The 17,798-nt window shown below is 39.4% G+C and overlaps 1 protein-coding gene across 4 annotated transcripts in view; it reads left to right on the top strand.

Moving 5' to 3' along the window:
• Nucleotides 1–17,798, top strand: part of NIPBL (NIPBL cohesin loading factor) — a 328,437-nt gene that overhangs the window by 134,682 nt on the left and 175,957 nt on the right. For all 4 annotated transcript variants that reach the window (XM_030567521.1, XM_030567520.1, XM_030567523.1 and 1 more), the window contains 3 exons: nucleotides 9,556–9,655; nucleotides 12,971–13,122; nucleotides 16,156–16,316. In XM_030567521.1, coding sequence (XP_030423381.1) covers nucleotides 9,556–9,655; nucleotides 12,971–13,122; nucleotides 16,156–16,316 — 413 coding nt within the window. The remainder of the gene's footprint in view (nucleotides 1–9,555; nucleotides 9,656–12,970; nucleotides 13,123–16,155; nucleotides 16,317–17,798) is intronic.

Here is a 17,798-nt window from a genome sequence, read left to right as displayed (position 1 = left end):
GTTCTGTTCAATCTGAGGAATGGATGGGCACTCCCTGTCAGATGCCTTTCTCATTCCGTGGTCATCGATGTATGCTTTCCCGCCAGCACCACTGGCAAAATAGGGTGAAAATTATCCTAATAGCCCCATGTGGCCTTGCCGGCACTGGTTTGGGACGTTGCAGAGCCTTTCGGTAGCCTCCCTGCTGCAGCTGCCCTCTGGCTGGATCTGCTGTCACAGAACCACAGTGGCTTTTTGCATCCAAACCTTGTGGTGCTGCACTTGACAGCTTGGCTATTGCCATGGTTAAGCGCAGATAAATGGGCATGCTCGGCTCGTGTCCAGCAGGTCTTGCGGGGCAGCAGGGAACCCTTCATCAGAGCGATTTACCTGGCCAAATGGAATAGATTCACATGTTGGGCCTCAGAATGGCATATTCTGGTAGAGCAGGCCTCGCTGTGGGAGATTCTGGATTATCTGTTGCATCTCAAACTGCCAGGTTTGTCCCTGTCATCAATCAAGGTCCATCTGGCCGCTGTCTTGGCTTTCCATCCTCTGTTCCAAGGCAAGTCGATCTTCACTCATGACGACATGGTTTTAGAAAGGTCTGGAGCATCTCTACTCGCACGTCTGGGATCTCTTCAGTGTGCCTCCCCCCCCCAACTTGAATCTTTTGCTATCGTCGCGATAACGTCAGCCTGTGGGTGTCCAAGATCGGGGGCTTACCTCGGAGCCACCCTATGCGGTCTTCTACAGGGATAAGAGTCCAACTGCGACTGCACCCAGCGTTTCTGCCCAAGGTTGTTTCCCAGTTTCATACTGGCCAGGACACATACTTGCCCGTCTTCTTTCCAAAGCCTTGTGCATCAGATGAGGAGCAGAGGTTACACACCCTGGCCTTCAGGAGGGTGCTGGCCTTCTACATAGATAGAACAATGCCATTCTGTAAGTCAATGCAGTTGTTCATTGCGGTGGCAGACAGAATGAAGGGTCGCCCAGTATCTGCTCAGAGGATTTCGTCTTGCATCACGACCTGCATCCGTTACTGCTGTGAGCTGGCAAAAGTGCCTCCACCGGTGATTGTGAGAACACACTTGACTAGGGCACAAGCATCATTAGCTGCCTTCCTGGCACAAGTAGCAATCCAAGAGATCTGTAGGGCCGCTACCTGGTTGTCTGTCTACATGTTCGCATCTCATTATGTGCTGACCCAGCAAGCTCGAGATGACTCTGGCTTTGGCAGAGCAGTGCTGCAAGTTGCAAGACCGTGAACTATGAGCCCATTGATACTGCTTGCGAGTCACCTAGAATGTAATCAGCTTAGGCAAGAACTCTAAGAAGAAAAAACGGTTACCTACCTTTTTCATAACTGTTCTGTGAGCTGAGTTGCTCATGTCCAATCCATTACCTGCCCTCCTGCCTCCCTGTTGGAGTTGTCAGCAAGAAGGACCTGGGAGGGCGTAGGGCGTATGAACGCGGCACTCAAGGCAGCATCACAGCTGGCCCTATGGATACCATAAAGGCAAAAATCTCTGACAGTCATGTACATGGGTGTACACACACCTAGAATGGAATGGACATGAGCAACACATCTCAACAATAGATGGGTGGGTAACTATTTTTTTTATAAAAACTCATACACAAACACTAAACAAAAACTCAAAGGGAATACTACTATGTGATCTTCATAATATTTTAAAGATACATAGTTTCAACCTTATTTTTTTTTATTTTACTATTAAGGGGAGATTTACTTGCATACCAGTTCAGTGCAAAGTAACCAGAGCATATTAGCAATTAAAGTTGGGTTTATAGCTGCTTTGGATCACCAGAGCTGTACAAGTTAACTGAAGCTGGCTGTTAATTTGCAATTGACTTATTACTGTAGGAGGTTGTGTGAGTGTGACTGGTAATTTGTAGAGAGATGAGGGAAAGCCAGTCTCCAAGTAGCACTGTCTCTGTGCTTTAAGTGTTTCCCAGGCATTCCTCCCTCTGTTTCCACAGCAGTGCTGACTGATACACATTGGAGCAGAGGCCTCAGTGCCATAGCCTTTCAAGTACACATGCCCAAACGTGTGGCAAGAGAACCTTTAAAGAGCCGTGACAGGTGGGCCAGGTATTCTACCAGTGAGAACTCTCACATGTTCAGACTCCTTCGGACTCTTACACCCGATACAATTGGTGCATTCATAATTGCTATAGAGGAAGGATAATAATTGATTGAACTTTCTCTGTCACAGTGGCAAAGAGTTATCTGAACTCTACTTGGTTACCTGTAGCCTTTATAATCATAACAGTGGATTGAAAAAGTCATTAGTTTAGTTATAATTCAACCTAATTTCAAAATTAATTTATATTCAAAGGTTGACAAGTCTGCGTATTCTGTAATTAGTCATTCAGGTCAAAGAAATTACGAATTAAGTTTTCAATTAACTCATAAGCTAATGGATTTACTTGTAAATTCTGAAATAATCATTCTCTACTCAAAAAGTGTGTGTACTTTGTCAGTTTTCTGTTTGCTTATTATAGGTTTAATATTTGACTTGCCAACTCTTTTGTTTTTATATATAGAATGAAAACTGCATAAATGGTGGCCTGTGAAAGGCCTTTCATGCTATAGTTGTCTTTCTGATATTAGTATGATCTGAATGGTCATTTCTGGGGGTCCTATCACTGACACTCATCCCCCCTCCTGCATCCCTGCACCCTCTACCTCCCCCCCCCCCCAATGAAGCAGGGGCAGTGAACTGCAGTTCAGGAACCCCCTCAGCTGGACAGTGCAATTTGTCCTCTCCACCAGCCTTTGTACAAGACAACCACATAAAGCCCAATTACACAAGCTTAGTGGGAGTCAAGGATTTTTCATCTCATATTACTGGATATAGTGAAAATGCCTCTATAGTAAAATGATATACATTTCTCAAACTTCGTCAGTGCAATTAGAGAGACTTTCACTCCAGCTAGTTAAACTGTTAATCTGCTTGGAATACAGAACTTCAAACCTATCAGGTAGGTAATAACTGCTGCATTCCAAGAGGATTATCAGATCTCTTCCCTGCTGAATAAGAGAAGAGGGAGGAATGGGAACAGGATTTACCTATACAAAAATTTTAACCTTTTATTTAAGTTATTGCCATCAGTGATGCAGTTGTATTGATACAGCACTGATATAGATAAAATTCAGGCATTTGCCACTATGTCATTAAACTTGTTCAGTTAAAGTTGCAGAGAGGCAGTTATGCTATTATTACTACTGCAATATGCCTATTAATTTTTCTAGCGTAGATGCAATCAAAAAGAAGACAAAGCAGCTCAGTTCTAGAACTCTGTCTTTACTGGGAAAGTGAATCGGTATCCTGGTCCTCCTTCCCCCTGCAGTACTTGTAACTCTTACCAGAAGTGCATCTTCTGAAATTCATAAATATGGCTTTTATAGTTAGCACAGCTCTCACATCCTCTGTTTCCATTTCACTTCTTTTGCAGGGTGCAACTTCACTCCCCACATTAGTTGAGAGTAGATGGTCTAGCGGTGGATGCAAGGATTTGAGTTGCAAAGAGATCACCTGAATGTCTTTCATGTGTCTTGTCTACACTGAGTAAACTTACCAAAAAATACAAACCATTTTGAACATCAGTTAAGTTTGCTCCAGTGTCAAAATAAGTGAGACAAGCTTTTGAGCTTACACAGAGCTCAGATCATGACCTGACCACTGTGTAAGCTCAAAAGCTTCTCTCGCTCACCAGCAGAAGTTGGTCCCATAGGGGAATTTATTGACCCTTGGGCGGCTCTGATTTCTTTGAGCTCCTCCACTCATCTCAGTGCAACAGGAATAACAACTCAGTTTCTCATTAGAAACTCTGTCTGGCTTCAGACACCTGTACACCCACCCCACCCCACCCACTGCTGAACAGTAGTAGAATTAATGGCCTTTCCAAGTCAGTTTCCCATTAGAGGAGAAATCAGTGATGCAGAGTCTAGAAATTTTCTTACTATAACAGGTATATCTCAATATATTAAATATTAAAACCAATCTCATAGAACTGTAAGGAACCCTGAAGGGTCATCAAGTCCAGCCCCCTGTCTTCACTAGCAAGTACTGATTTTGCCCCAGATCCCTAGGTGGCCCCCTCAAGAATTGAACTCGCCACCTGGGTTTAGCAGGCCAATGTTCAAACCACTGAGCTATTCCTCTCCCAATCTATAGTGTTTTATTTACAATACGTACACCAGTCCCTAAACAGAGATGGTCAAACAGCAAGCAGGGAATCACCTCTTTCAGGAATCTTAGCCAAAATACCAATGCCCTATTCCAAGACAGCAACTCTATTTCAAGAATTGTCTCTAGATGGATTAAAGCAGAAGGAGCAAACTACCCTGCTACCTGCAACAGCTCCCCTACAAGGTGGTAAAAATACAACATTTCTTACAAAAGAAAAAAAAAAGTGCTTGGGAAAAACTAGGCGTAACAGTGTTATCTGATCCTCCTTCCCCCACCATAATGTGAACACTGGATGAGAGAATTTTGACTCTCTCTTGCAAATGGCATCACCTTCTAATCAGAGCCCTTCTTAAGGGGCATAAAAGTCAAAATCAATTGTAATGTTCCTTGAGAAGCATGAGTTTGTGGCGAACGTGGAGAAGTATGATCTGGCAGCAACACCTGTGAGTAATTCTGGATATAATACAATAGTAACCAAAGAAAAGGTTCTCATTTCAAATGAGAAACAAGAAAATATTCTGGACCTAATTCAACAGCTATCATTTGCACCCATGGCATCAGTAAGAGCCTGAATGCAACTCAAGAGCATACTGACGTTGTGTGTGGAAACTCTTCAATGGCAGTGTTTCCATGTGAAGTCAGTACAAAAAATCCTGCTTCTTGAGTCTTCAGTTTTGTCCAACTTTACATACAAGGAAGAGGTTCCACTCTCTGTGCTCCAGTTGTTGCACTGGTTGGCCCATTCCATAGGTTCATTTCAGGCCACCTAATGTTGTAGTTTGATTGAATGGCAGTAACAACCAATTCCAAGCTTGCTCAGTTTTGGGACTTGTTTTTAAAGGGTCAGATAACACAGGACACATGGACCCAATGGACAGCAAAAACATATAAAGTGGTGGAACTTGAAGCAATTAGGGCCATCATACTTCACGTCTAAGAACATAAGAATGGCCATACTGGTTCAGATCAATTGTCCATCCAACCCAGTATCCTGTCTTCTAACAGTGGCCAATGCCAGGTGCTTCAAAGGGAATGAACAGAATAGGTAATCATCAAGTTGCCAATCTCCTGTTGCCCATTCCCTGCTTCTGACACACACAGCCTAGGGACACTTTAGAGCATGGTTTTGCATCTCTGCCCATCCTAGCTAATAGCCATTGGTGGGCCTATCTAGATATAGACCTGCAGAACATTTCTGTACTAGTCATGACAGGCAAGGCTACAACAATGGGATATGTGAACAGACAAGGGGGAACAAAGTTTTGAACTCTTCACAAAAAAGCCAGCCTATAAATTGGACCCTACATATCAGATGGTGCGTATTATAATGGACTGGCTAAGCAGGATGGAGAGAGATCCAGGGTGAATAGTTCCTGAGTGTGAGTCATTGTGTCACCCAAGGCTTCAGATTGCTGAGCTTAGACCTGTTCACCTCAAGGTCAAAGGCTCATATGTCCTTAACAAGATAGGGACCTAGAAGCAGTGGTGAAAGATGCTGCTTTTCATGACCCTTGAAACCACTCTCCATGTGTTCCTTCCGAAGACTATCCATAACTAAAAATGTCACAGCAGAACCAAGTCTCTGTAACAATTGTGCCTCACTTCACTTGGTGACATGGTTCTCAGACTTAATGCAGATGCAGACCACACATCTGTTAATGCAGCCTCAAATCAGACCACTTCGCAACAGTGCCAAAAATTCACCAAAGCCCTAATTTGCTATGTCTATCAGCTTAGAATTTGAAAAGTAGAAAATGAGTTTTTCAGGGAACTCCCAAAAACTCTCTGCTATTCTTATGTTTTCTTGAAAGAAAATTAATACACACAAGCAAAATTCAGATACTCCTGTTATAAATGACATGTGAATAATTTGCAAATATTAGGCATAACCTAGAGTGCATGCAGTGTGGCTTATTTATATGTCCAAAACCATGCACCCTTAAGAAATGCGTTTCAACCATTTTGAGCAGGATGAGCTAGGAAAGAAGTGAGCTGATTGCTAGACACAAGTACTTCCCCCATTTACTAAGGACAGCATCATTGATAAATCCTTCCCAGGTTAACAGGCACCTGCAGGCCCTGCTTTTTTCCTGATAATGAGGATCTCCTCCTTAACTGTTATCTCCTCTTCAAAGAGAACTTTGGAAATATGTTTATCCATGAAGCCTCAGTACGGCAGCATGAGATTCTGATTACAATGGACACAGCATTAATGTTGAAAGTTGACTTTTTCTTCGTTGAGACAAAAGGGTGGAGGTATTACTGTCCTCTGGAGTCCCTTGAACACCTTAGATACTAGAAGGATGACCAAAATAATCTGTCCAAGGTTGAGGCCTCCAGAAATTAAAGATACTTCATGTTCTGTAGCAGCTAGCCATCCAGGAAAAACAGCCTAATAGGAAGATGGATTAAATTAAGAGTCTTGGAAACTTGCAAATATGGGTAGGCAACTCCATTTGTGGGTATTAATGCACACACAGCTGAGAAATGACAGAGATTTGATGGTCAGAAGGGTTGAATGCTTCATTTAAGGAAATCTGCAAAACAATAACTTTGTTTTCGAGACACTATGAAATGTCCATCGTGTCTGCTGCTGTTAGCTTTTGGTAGGAGAATTTTATAACAAATTATATTTCAGTAACTGGTCATGCCCCTGAGACTTAATACGTATATAATTAATCATTCACCATCCCAGGAATTGCAGTCACTATGAACAGCCCATTTTGAAGACATAATGGACATCCCCCTTCCCTACTTATGAACTTCCCTTCTCAAACCCCTTATGTCCAGTAGGCTGACCCACCCATTTAATTGGCTAATTTTCCAAAGTTATTGTTATGAAGTGCTTTTGCTAATGTAAAGTTTAGTTAGTGTTTATTTCAACTTTGGTAGCTACCTACTCAGGATATGATTTTTAAGAAGACGTCTAAAGCCACGTACAAGTCACACCTTAGATTCTATCTTCCTACTGCATCATAGCAAGTAGTTATTGAAAGGTCTAGGAAAGGACATTTCCAGGTAAAAATAACTTTTTTTTCCATTCATACTTCTATTTCTGTAGTGCACCATAAATGAGTTTATATTGAAATGATACAGAGGCTGCAACAGTTAACAAAACACAGCTGCTTGTTTGCTCCTTTGGATAGGCATGGTAGTGGGTTACTGCTATGTCCATGGCATACATTCTAAGAAGTTAGTTTAAAAACCTAGATACTGTTGTGATCCGGTTGCAGTACAACACTACTTTTTCTTAGAATTCAGAACTATAATACATGAAGAATTCCAAATCATACTTCTCCCTAACACAGAGGCACAACTCATCCCCCTGTATTCTAGGCTGTCTGCAGACTGAGTTCTGCTAGGTCCAGATTACATGCTTCCCTAGAGAGTCACTCTACCTGCAACCAGGATTATGAAAACCTCTGAGAATCTGAAGTGATAGATCACAATTTTAACAGTTTCAATATATCACAGTTACTCACCCTTCATGATGGATGCTACCTGTTTGTATACCTAGGGATACAATTCAAGGTTTTCATATATAGAGCTCTTCATAATCTAGGCCCAGATGATTTAACAGATTGCCTTTTTACCCTGTGTTCCTTCCTGATAGGTACAGTTGTTTGCAACAGTTAAAGCTGAATCAGGACTGGATTGAGAAACGTATTTTTCTCTGCATTCAGTTGAAGCAGGCAAGAGATCTGCTGGACTCCCACATAAGATAAAGTTTAAACCATGCTACAAGTTTGCCTTATTTAACTTAGCCTATTTTTACATTTATTTCCCTCCTTCACTTGCTTTCAAATCAGTTCAACTTTGTCCATCCCTCCCACCCCCCCTCTCGGCTCTTACTAGAGTAAAAGCTGTTTTATCCGGCACTTCAACTGGAAAGCTCTGATCATCATTTAAGAGTCCGGCTTATAGTTCAGTCGGCGTGGGGCCATGCAGGGGGTTGGGGCATGGATGTGAGTGTGGAGTGTGGGCTCTGGGAAGGAGTTTGGGTGGGGAGGGAGCTCGGAGCTGCTGGTTGGGGCACGGGAGGGAGTGCAGAGTGCCGGATCCAGGGGGCGCTCACCTCAGGCGGCAACCTGTCCCGGCTGCTCCTAGGAGGTGCAGCAGGCAGCTCTGTATGCTGCCTCTGCCCGCAGCTCTGTATGCTGCCTCTGCCCGCAGCTTTCATTGACTGTGTTTCCCATGGGAGTTGCAGAGCCAGCACATGGGGTGAGGCGGGGGCAATGCGCAGAGCTGCCTGCTGCGCTCTGCCTAGGAGCAGCCAGGACAGGTAGCCACTTGTGGAGAGCTGCCCAAGGTGAGCGCCCCCTGGATCTGGCACCCTGTGCCCCAACCCCCTGCCTGAGCCCCTTCCTGCACCCAAATTTCCTCCCAGAGCCTGCACCCCAAACCCCTCACCCCTGCTCCACCCACACCCAAACTCCCTCCCTCTTAGTTAACTGGCACCCCCCATTCTCCCAACATGTCAGATAAAACAGTTTTTACTATATTTTAGAATTGATTCCTTTATGGATAGTATGTTTTTCCTTGGGGGCTATTGCAATTTATTCTTGTTCAAGGTTTTTTTAATTACTGCATGGCTGTGTGCAGTATTTGACTGTTTCTTTAAAAAATATTTCTTGTTTGATTGTATGATGCTTATTGGAAAGTACAAAACCCCTCATAAATGTACTGGGAGAAAAAAAACGAATATTGTGTCTGGATATGTGTTACAGGCCACTGGTTTATTACTAGTTCATTTTCATGGGTGTTGCTGTAAAGCCATATTTGTCTGTTCTGTCATTTGGGAAATACTGTTGGAGAACAATAATTTCTTTTTAATTTGGCTCTAGACCCGTCATATCAACCCAATCCTCCCACCCAATTTAATAGCTTAGAAGTGTTTTTCTTGCTATTGTAAGAAGTATTGTTTAATTACAGATTAATTATTTTACTGTTTGACTCAACTGTAGTGTGTAATCCAGGTCCCTATTGTAAAAAGAGTTTATCATTGTCTCTGTTTGCCTACAGGAATAGGAGAGATGGGGAAAAAATAATAAATATAAAAAACTACCTTTTGAAATGCATTCCTGATATAGTTCTGCTTCTTAAGTGAATTTTGTATATAATCTAATACATACATTTATGAGTATGTATCATAAATATGAAATATACATGTTAAATGGAGCTGTGTGTGTAAATGTTTTTTCTAATTTAATTGTAAGTACAGGATATTAATGTGGTGAGTGTAACCTTTATATTCCTGTAAAAAGTAGTTCCTCAAGAAAAACCTAAAAGTTGAAAATGTACAACATATACATATGGTAACATTTGATTTTTTTTTTATTTTTTATTTTTTAAACAGGAATGATGATGCCACAGTATAAACTTTCTCAGAATTCCATGCATGGTAGTCCTGCATCTTCCAATTATCAACAAACCACTATCTCACATAGCCCTTCCAGGTAATATAGTGTCTACACTAGGGAAGGGGTCAAATCCATTCTGAAGTGGTGGTCATATTTGTTCTGAGTCTGTGGGTCGGAATTAAAATTTCAGTCAGGAGGCAAACACTGTATTCTTGTCCAACCACAGAGTGAGCCTCTTTAGCTAGCACAGTTGAATATGGCATTTAAATGCAGACTTTTAAGAGGGTAAATGCATTTATGAAACCAGCTGTCCTTTGTTAATTAATTCATCCCTGCGTGCGTTCCTGTATGACTAATCACCCCCTCACCAATTTTTGGTGAATTTTCAATACCTTCTGCCTCAATTTGGGAATCCTCCTCTGGAGGCTTCTCTCCCACACCCCTGTAATGGGAGACTGGCAGTGGTGGCAGGAGGGACTGCGGCAGAAGTAGGGGAGAGATAAGGGACCCACTCCTGCAGATTTGGCAGCAGCAGCAGAATTGAGGTAAAGGAGACAGGAAGAACTTCTTATTTAAGCCTGTACTGTGGGGCATTGTGAGAGCAGCTGTACAAAGGACTGCTGATAAGAGGACGGGTACAGGTACCTGTGACCAGTCAGACATCAGCTTCTTTCTCAACTCTGCCTACACCAGCCCCTCTGACCTGTATCAAGAAAGGCAGCTACAGTCTGGATAGCTTCGTTAATTTTGGATGGGGCTGGATGGGAAAAGGTTCAGCATGTGGGCTGTATGCTTGACACCCTTGGTTTACAACTAACAAACCCAGTTTGCTTTGTTAAGCTTTAGAACTCTTTTATTTGACACATTACATAATGCATTTATATATGTTAATGTAACTTGGCAAATAAAACTGTTCTGCCCTTCAAGATATACCTTTGTTTTTTGGAGTGGTGTTGAGGAAAGTTTTCTATATTTTGTGGATTGCAAAAAATACCTAACCACCCAGCTACCCTTCCCCCAAACCCCATCTCTCTGAAAATATTTTGGTTTTGCAAAATGCTTGTTTTCTTTACTCATCTTATTTCTTGAGAAGACTACATTGTAATAAATCTTCTTTTAAGATTTTAAAAAAATTATCTACAGTTCTGAGTCAGTGATGGTATGTTTAATATTTTTAATATAAAACTACATATAGCATTGTCTACAAGTTAACAAACAAAACACCTTGTAACAACCTTATAAAGTCCCTTTCTGTCTGTCTGTCTTATTTTGGGCTATGCACAGCGAATTCTCAAAAATAAAAATAAAGCACCCTCTTCACAAAGATTGAGAGAGAACAGTGGCAAATTTCAGAAGTGAAAGTACTGAGAGGAGAAAAAAATTCTTGTGAAATGTGCTTTGTTTCCTTGTTTACGCTGTTTCAATCTTTGTCTTAACTTTAGTTTTATTTCAAGCAATTGCTCTGTTTTGTTCCATTCAAAAATCTGTTATACATTACACCTCCTAAGATCTAATTAAGTTTATAACAGGTAATTGATCATTGCTGTTGTAAAATCAGACATCAGCAATATTTCAGAGGCGGGGGAAAGGGTCACGGCTGGACTACTTAAAACACAAAGCTTCAAGGAAAATATTCTAAATTTACTGTAGTGTATAATAACAATATTAAAAATAATTTACAAAGCAAATTCCCTGTCCCATAGTTACTCCTTTCTTTGCCTTACCCAAGAGCGATTTCCAGGGCTGACTGTTGAGAGTTTTTTGGTTATGGCAAGTTTGTTGCAGACTTGCTGCTAAAATAGAGGAGAATATTACCCAAACAAAAAGGACCAGATCCAAAGCCCATTGAATTCAATAAATCTTGGATTAGCCCTATAAAGAGGAGGTATACTTCCTGAATCACTTTTTCTCTTGCTTTATTTATGTCCTTTTTAGAAGGCTGATTCAAGGTTTATTGAATTCAGTGAGCTTTGGATCAGGTCCTCTTTGTTTGGGTAATACTCTCCTTTATATTAGCAGTATAGTATTGACAGAGAAACAAAATTCTATGAAATCTTATTGGAATGTCCAGTTATTAATTTACAGTATTATATATTTATTGGTGAGCTACTGAATTAAACTATTACAAATCAAAATGCCCTCTTAAGGATCGTTTTATCTTTCACGCCCACACTTAACTCCTGTTAAGTTTAATGGGAGTTGCATGTGCTCATAATGAGAATAGCCTCCTCCCTCCCCATCCCAAAGTCCACTTGGCTATTGTTTTGGTTTTCTTTGACTGCACAGAAGATAATGACTTCTGCCCAACCTCAGGTAGTTTTCAGTGGTATAGAATACACATATCATGTGGTTTAGGTCCCCTAGAGACACATGGAACAAGATTGTGATCTTTTAGAATAAAGCAAGGTCTTTGGTTTCTAGAGGCTCAAAAACGGTTGCCAAGCACCCGGTTTTTGACCAGAATGCCTGGATGAAAGTCCGGTCATTGTAGTCTGCCTGTAGATAGGAAAAGGAGACGAAGAGGGGAGCATACATCTTAGCTCATTTTCATCAATACTTTTGCTTGATATTCTATTAGAAGGCATTCTGTACTGTAATTTCTTTAAAACTGTATCCGGAAAAAGAATTCCTGTTTATTTTCTCAAGCAGATAAAGCCCCTATTTTGTCTACTTTTTTCTTTTGCTTAAGGCTAAAATGTGAAGTCAGGGAATGTTCAAAGAATATTTTCTAGTGCATTGTCAAACATTAGCGCTATGTCATGTTACTTTTAATTAAAAAAATAATTAATTTTCAGATTAGCTTGGTAAACTTCGTTACAAATTTGTGCGAAGTGTTGGAATTTGTTCCTTGGGCTCTGTAAAGCAGTTTGTTGCAGAACTATAGAAATCAAACAAGTCTTCACAAACTATATAACGGACTCCAATATATTTTAGAAAACTGAACTGTTTGAAAATGAATTGCCAAAACTATGCTCTAGATGCCATGAGACCCAGGGAATATATGGATTCATTGATAATGTTGATCAAGCTAGTCATCACATGAAAAATTATTTGGTTTTGATTTTCATTCAGGTTTTTACTAAGCTATGAGTAAGCTTTTGTAAGCTATGATTAAATTTTATTTTTCTGTAATACCTGGTTAGAACGTTAAACAGCTATTTACTTTTTCTAGGTATAGTTCTTATGAATGGATTTTTTTCTCCTATTAGTTCTGATTAATGCAAATGTAGCTCTTAAGAAATAATTGAATCAGAGAAGGTGCAAGCAATTTTGTGAGAAATGTTACTCTTAATAGGTGTTTCTTGATTCCACTGGATTACATGGCTCGCCTTGTAAAATTTTGTAAAATAAGTGTAAGAAATAAGATGCCTACACTGGATTTCCTAACTTGTACTTGGGTTTTGTTTTTAGCCGGTTTGTGCCACCACAGACAAGCTCTGGTAACAGATTTATGGCACAACAGAACAGCCCAGTGCCTAGTCCATATGCTCCTCAAAGCCCTGCAGGATACATGCCATATTCACATCCTCCAAGTTATACACCACACCCTCAGATGCAACAAGGTAATTGGATCATCATTCTATTCTCAGAACTCAAGAAAATTTTAACTTTGCGAGGATATTTAACAGTTCTGTAATTCCTTTCAAAGGGCCAGACCCTATTCACTGTTCATGTGCAAAATTACATTAGGTTAGCAGGATCTGTGTGTGAATAAGTTAGGCAGGAATTTGTCTAAAGTGTGCAATAGGCTGCAAAATTAGCTAAATGCCCTTTAAAAAAAATCAACTGGCATTTTATCCTGGGTTGGGAGAAAACTAGAATAGAGCAATACCAAAAAACTTTGCAGAATTGAAATTTATTGTTGTTAAATGGTTTTCAAACATTTTAAGTCCTTTTTATCAGCATAACTTGCATTTTCTCTAAACAAACTGTTCTTAAGGCTTAGTTACTTGGTGAAAATCTAGGATAGTTCTGTATTTCATGTTATGTATATCATCTATCACTATTTTGTGTACTAAAGGTAGTGATGAAAACTTAATGTGAAGATTTTTTCCCCCCTGTATAACTTCAGGGAATGAACAGTTGTTAGGCTGTAACAGTAACTTAGAAAATTGGAGTTCGGTCCAGGCCAAGCAACAAAACAGAGTTTGAACCCTCTCAAAGTTCAAAGACATTACTCTTGTCTTTTCTTTAGGGTGTTGGTGGTAATAGGGGCCAGCACAAAATCTGGATCTTGATGTGGATTCCACACTCCTTGCTTCCCTCTGACCATTAACACTTAGGGGTCTGGGGCAAAATCAGTACTTGGTCCTGCTAGTGGACTAGATGACCCTTTGGGGTCCCTTCCAGTTCTAGGAGATAGGTATATTTCCATTAAAAAAAAAAAAGTGATCTCTCTCCTGCCATCCATCTCCACCCTCTGACAAAGAGAGTCTAGAGACACCATTCCTTATCCATCCTGGCTAATAGCCATTAATGGACTTAGCCTCCATGAATTTATCTAGTTCTCTTTTAAACCCTGTTATAGTCCTAGTCTTCAAAACCTCCTCAGGCAACGAGTTTCACAGGTTGGCTGTGTGAAGAACTACTTCCTTTTATTTGTTTTAAACCTGCTACCCATCAATTTCATTTGGTGGCCCCTAGTTCTTAATTTATGGGAACAAGTAAATAACTTTATTTGCTTTCTCCACCCCACTCATGATTTTATATTTCTATGATATCCCCCCTTAGTTTCCTCTTTTCCAAGCTGAAAAGTCCTAGCCTCTATAATCTCTCCTCATATGGGACCCGTTTCAAACCCCTAATCATTTTAGTTGCCTTTCTCTGAACCTTTATTAATGCCACTATATCAATTTTGAGATGAGGAGACTCCATCTGTATGCAGTATTCAAGATGTGGGCGTTCCATGGATTTATATAAGGGCAATAAGATATTCTCCGTCTTATTCTCTATCCCTTTTTGAATGATTCCTAACACCCTGATTTGCTTTTTTTGACTGCTGCTGCACACTGCGTGGGTGTCTTCAGAGAACTATCCAGAATGACTCCAAGATCTCTTTCCTGATTAGTTGTAGCTAAATTAGCCCCCATCATATTGTATGTAAAGTTGGGGTTATTTTTTCAAATATTTATTACTTTACATTTATCCACATTAAATTTCATTTGCCATTTTGTTGCCCAATTACTTAGTTTTGTGAGATCTTTTTGAAGTTCTTCTTGATCTGTTTTGGTCTTAACTCTCTTGAGCAGTTTAGTATCATCTGCAAACTTTACCACCTCACTTTTTACCCCTTTCTCCAGATCATTTATGAATAAGTTGAATAGGACTGGTCCTAGGACTGACCCTTGGGGAACACCACTAGTTTGATTCAAACCTATCTCTACTTATAATTAGGATCACAGTATTCTCCATGATTTTACTGTGGCAAAAGTGGCTGTCAAATGCATTGCGTATAGAAATGACCGTCCATCCCTGAAACAAGAAATATTTAATACACTTCTTCCCCATATAACGTGACCCGATATAACACGAATTCGGATATAACGCAGTAAAGGAGTGCTCCAGGGGGGCGGGGCTGCACACTTCGGCGAATCAAAGCAAGTTCCATATAACACAGTTTCACCTACAAAAGAGAAGAATGAAGACCTTGTTGCAACCTCTGTGGAAGAAAGCATTGCAAGGAATTTGTGGGGAAAGCAGAAATGATACTTTCCCTACATAAGCTTATCTTATAGTGAGATAATTGGAGAAGGAACTTTTAACATGTGTTCAGTTTTTCTAATCTTTGTGGTAATATATTATTTTCATAATTGTGGTAACTAACAAAGATATAAGCTTGTAAACAAACATGACCAAGAACAAATTCTATGCCAAAACATCCAGAAAAATGGCCAAAAATATAATTTTCCCTAGAATAATTTAGAATTTGCAGTCTAAATTTTAAAATGTTGTTGATCTTTCTCCATTTAAATTTTTATTACTGTTTATCCATGCATGTGATGCTACAGCCAAAATTTGCCATGAGTTACACTGACTTGATGAAGAAGTCTGCATTCTGTACATATCTGTTAATATAGGTTTACTGCTTTCCCTGCCTGTTGTTGTGGTTCTTCACATTTTCTTTCGAGATATAACTTGAACTTTTTAGTCTAATCTTTTGATGATAGAATCTTTGACCTTCAGTCAAGGAATTTTTCTAAAATTTCCTTTTTCCTTTCCAGTGGAACATTTGTCATTTAACAAATGTGTCTACAGCTATTTGCAGTGTTTCCTGGCTTGACCCACAAGTGTTCACCCTTTATTTATGCCTCTGACTTCTCCACTGTAACTAAATGCAAGTCTAACTTATTAAAGAATCTTGTATATTATACAAGTATATTTCAGTGAGTAAAAAGAATTGGTCAGACTGGTACAATATTATAAATTCCTGGTAAAAGTTAATTCCTAATTCTTGTAACTACTTGTTGCTGAAGCAGCGCTGGTAAATTCAATTGATTGCCAAACCTTTTGTTGATCTCTCGCTTATGTGTATTATCAATAACTGGACTTAAAACATTTTAATATTAAATATTTTTATAATTTTTTTCTTATTTCAGCTTCAGTATCCAGTCCCATTGTCTCAGGTGGGATGAGGAACATACATGAAAATAAAGTTTCAAGTCAGTTGTCTGGCAATTCAGCTAATCACCATGCTGATAATTCTAGACATGGCTCAAATGAAGACTACCTACAGATGGTGCACAGACTAAGTAGTGATGTATGTTAGACCCCAACTAATTTTTTATATTAAAGGAAATGTTTGACAAATATTTGAATTGTGTGACTGGTCTAAAAACCAAATATTTTGCTGGGTTGCTGTTGACATTTGAAAAGGAGTAATTAGTTTGTTTAATTTTTCAATTTCTGTTTGTATAGATCTTAATTTTCAAATTTATTTTAAATGACTACTGTTTTGCTTGAAACCACTTTTGCAACATTTATTTTGCATTGAAGAAAAGTGAAAATTCTCTCTACATATTAGCTTATTTTAAGAGGCAATTTTGCCTTGTTTTAGTTGCTCAGATACTATATTGATGTGGACAGGATAAGAGCCTATGTTGGTTTCATGACACATTTGAAACACTCTATTTAAAAAGTCTCTGTTATTAGTGTTATGATCCTGTCAAACCTTATGAAAGTTTCTTTTGACTTTTTATTTTTACTCAGTACCTGTGAGCTCAAATGTCTTGCATGGAAATTTGTTTTTCTGTCATCTGTAACTTCAGTTCATATAAAGGGAGGTGAAATTCATACTCTAATGACTGATACACAGTTTAACAGCTTTTAAAAAAGAGAGTGGTGCTGTGAACTCATCCCAGATTCTTTACTAAATTGGTGATGAATATTCCACTTAATGAGCTCCTCATCCTGCCAACATTTTCTCAGCCTGTATTTGCATCTTGTTGAAGTAATTCTTTACAAGCATGATATGTAAGAACCACTAAGAATTTTTTTTGACATCAGTTCTTTGAGCAATGCTGTGTAATAATGCCCACTACCGTTTATGAGAGGGTCTTGAACTTGCGATATTCAGCATCAAGTCAAGCCTCTGCCAAAGTAGTCACTACATTAGCTTGAAGCAGTAGTAGACAGTTATCTATAAAAACTAGCCAGTAGAGTGGGAGGGAGACATAACACACACTATACAAGAGTGATAGACTTTCTCATAGAGGACTATATCAAGTGTGATAACACCTGGATCCTTAAAACCCTGAGCACAGTTAACTCAGTAAAACCAAGAGAGGGTGAATCAACTGCATCATTTTTGTGTATTAAAACCAAGCACACAATCCTTTAGTTGTTTCCAGATGATTGTGTTCACCAAACAAGCAATGAACAGTTAATGGAAAATCCATAACTACAGTGTGAAGTCAACAGTATTACCTTTGTAATATAAAAGGAGCATCCTGAAAATTCAGGTAGTGTCTGCTTCAGTGATACAACTTCACTAAAATGTGAAGCTTCTTCTGGCATCAAATATACGTTTCCCAGAGTTAATTCTTATTTTAAAGGTACACTATCAAAGCAATCATCCATTTGTTAAAAGAAGCTTTCTTGCAAAATTTAAGAACTGGTAGAAATCTTTCAATGACAGTTAAAAATAATGATTCCAAGACAGGTTGTTTTTTTTTTTTTCCTTTAAAAAATATGTTGCCACACAGTATATGCAGCACAAAGATTGAAGTGATATTGTAATACA

This window comes from Gopherus evgoodei, chromosome 6 (genome assembly GCF_007399415.2).
Source record: "Gopherus evgoodei ecotype Sinaloan lineage chromosome 6, rGopEvg1_v1.p, whole genome shotgun sequence".
NCBI lineage: Eukaryota > Metazoa > Chordata > Testudines > Testudinidae > Gopherus > Gopherus evgoodei.
This window is presented reverse-complemented; position numbering and strand designations above follow the sequence as displayed.